The sequence below is a fragment of the Tupaia chinensis genome, unplaced genomic scaffold (genome assembly GCF_000334495.1).
Source record: "Tupaia chinensis unplaced genomic scaffold, TupChi_1.0 Scaffold000465_1, whole genome shotgun sequence".
NCBI classification, from domain to species: domain Eukaryota; kingdom Metazoa; phylum Chordata; class Mammalia; order Scandentia; family Tupaiidae; genus Tupaia; species Tupaia belangeri.
In genome coordinates, this window is record NW_006159974.1 from 2,250,655 (window position 1) to 2,252,065 (window position 1,411).

The 1,411-nt window shown below is 52.2% G+C and overlaps 1 protein-coding gene across 1 annotated transcript in view; it reads right to left on the reverse strand.

Annotated features, from left to right (window-relative positions):
- Positions 1-1,411, reverse strand: part of SLC12A9 (solute carrier family 12 member 9) — a gene marked incomplete in the record, with an annotated part of 10,828 nt that overhangs the window by 5,819 nt on the left and 3,598 nt on the right. The window contains 3 exon segments of the mRNA XM_006155752.3: positions 30-112; positions 218-375; positions 1,232-1,343. Coding sequence (XP_006155814.2) covers positions 30-112; positions 218-375; positions 1,232-1,343 — 353 coding nt within the window.

The following is a 1,411-nucleotide window of genomic DNA, read 5'->3' on the forward strand; positions in this document are numbered from 1 at the left end:
GAAAGAGCAGCTGGACAAGGACGGCTTACCTGTACTAGGCCCCAAGAATACAGAACAGCCCCCCAAGGGTTTCCCCCTCGCGACACAACCTTGGCTGGTGCCAAGATCACACCTATAAAATCAGAATCACAGCAGACATATCAACCCAGGCCAAGTGGGGACCAAGACAGACAAAGGGCAATGTGCTCAGAGTCAGCCAGGAGGCAGGGGGGCATACCAAAGAGGTCGTCCTGGGCCAGGGCGTGGAGGATGCGGGAGGCACCGATGAGAGAGCTCATGGATGCTGACAGCGACGTGGCATAGATGCCAATCAACACCAGTGGGGGCCACAGGCTGATGGAGCGAAAGAACCCATAGTCTTCCTGCAGCAGGGTCCTGGGAGGCAGGGAGTGGAGAAGGCCACAGATAATGGCGAAGCATCCATTGCAGGGTCCTCGTGAGGTAAGTGCTCACGACACTGAGGTTCTCTCAACTGACTCCAGCCCTGATTTCAAGGATCAGTGTCATACATCAAATATACCAAAGGGACATACTTGATGTTCATTGACTGTCCTTGGCCTGCCTGGGACTTAATTACCTGGTAGTCATTCCCAACAGTTTAAAGTTATCTTTAAAAAAGTCACAGAAAATGTATATTATGAAACAACTATGTGGACTTCAAAACTTTTTGTACCAGAATAAACTTGTACTTTAATTCCATGTCCCTCTCTCTTTTTCTTTTATTTATTTTATTCATGTGCAAGAGAGAGACATAGACAGATGCAACAGGGTCTCATTACCACGACCCCCTCCCCCCAGCTCTCTGGCTTGTCAGGATCTTGCAAACGAGTTCCCCTGGAGGATTTTCAGGTCACCTCGGGATCTGAACCCTCCGTTGGCTGTGTGACTTCCAGAACTGGAGTTCAGTATGCTACTGCCTGCACCACCAAGACTGGGCCTTTAATTCTGTTTTTCCACAAACTTTTGAAATCCCCTCATACGCACACACACACACAAGAGGCCGAGTACTGATGGAAATACAAGTTGATTAGAAAACCATTCCCCACTGCACCCCCAAACTGTTTACAACAGCAACAGGCTGCTGGCTCCATCTCCCTCCCAGCGGGAGGAACCGCCCCCAATTTCCCTCCACCCTGTCGGCCTGATATCCGCTCCCTGGCGACCCAGATACACCAACCTTGTTCTGACACCCCCACCCCCTCGTGGGTTTGGCTCAGCCTTCCCCTGGCACCTGTCACAGGTGAAGCTGGAGAGGAAGAAAAGCAGGATGTAGATGAAGAAGGTAAAGGCCACGGCAACAATCGTGCCCAGAGGAATTGCCCGGCTGGGGTCCTTCAGTTCTCCTAGAGGGAGGGGAGAAGAGAAGTCAGCCCTCCCCCCCCCCCCCCCCCACCCACCCCCACGAAGGGAG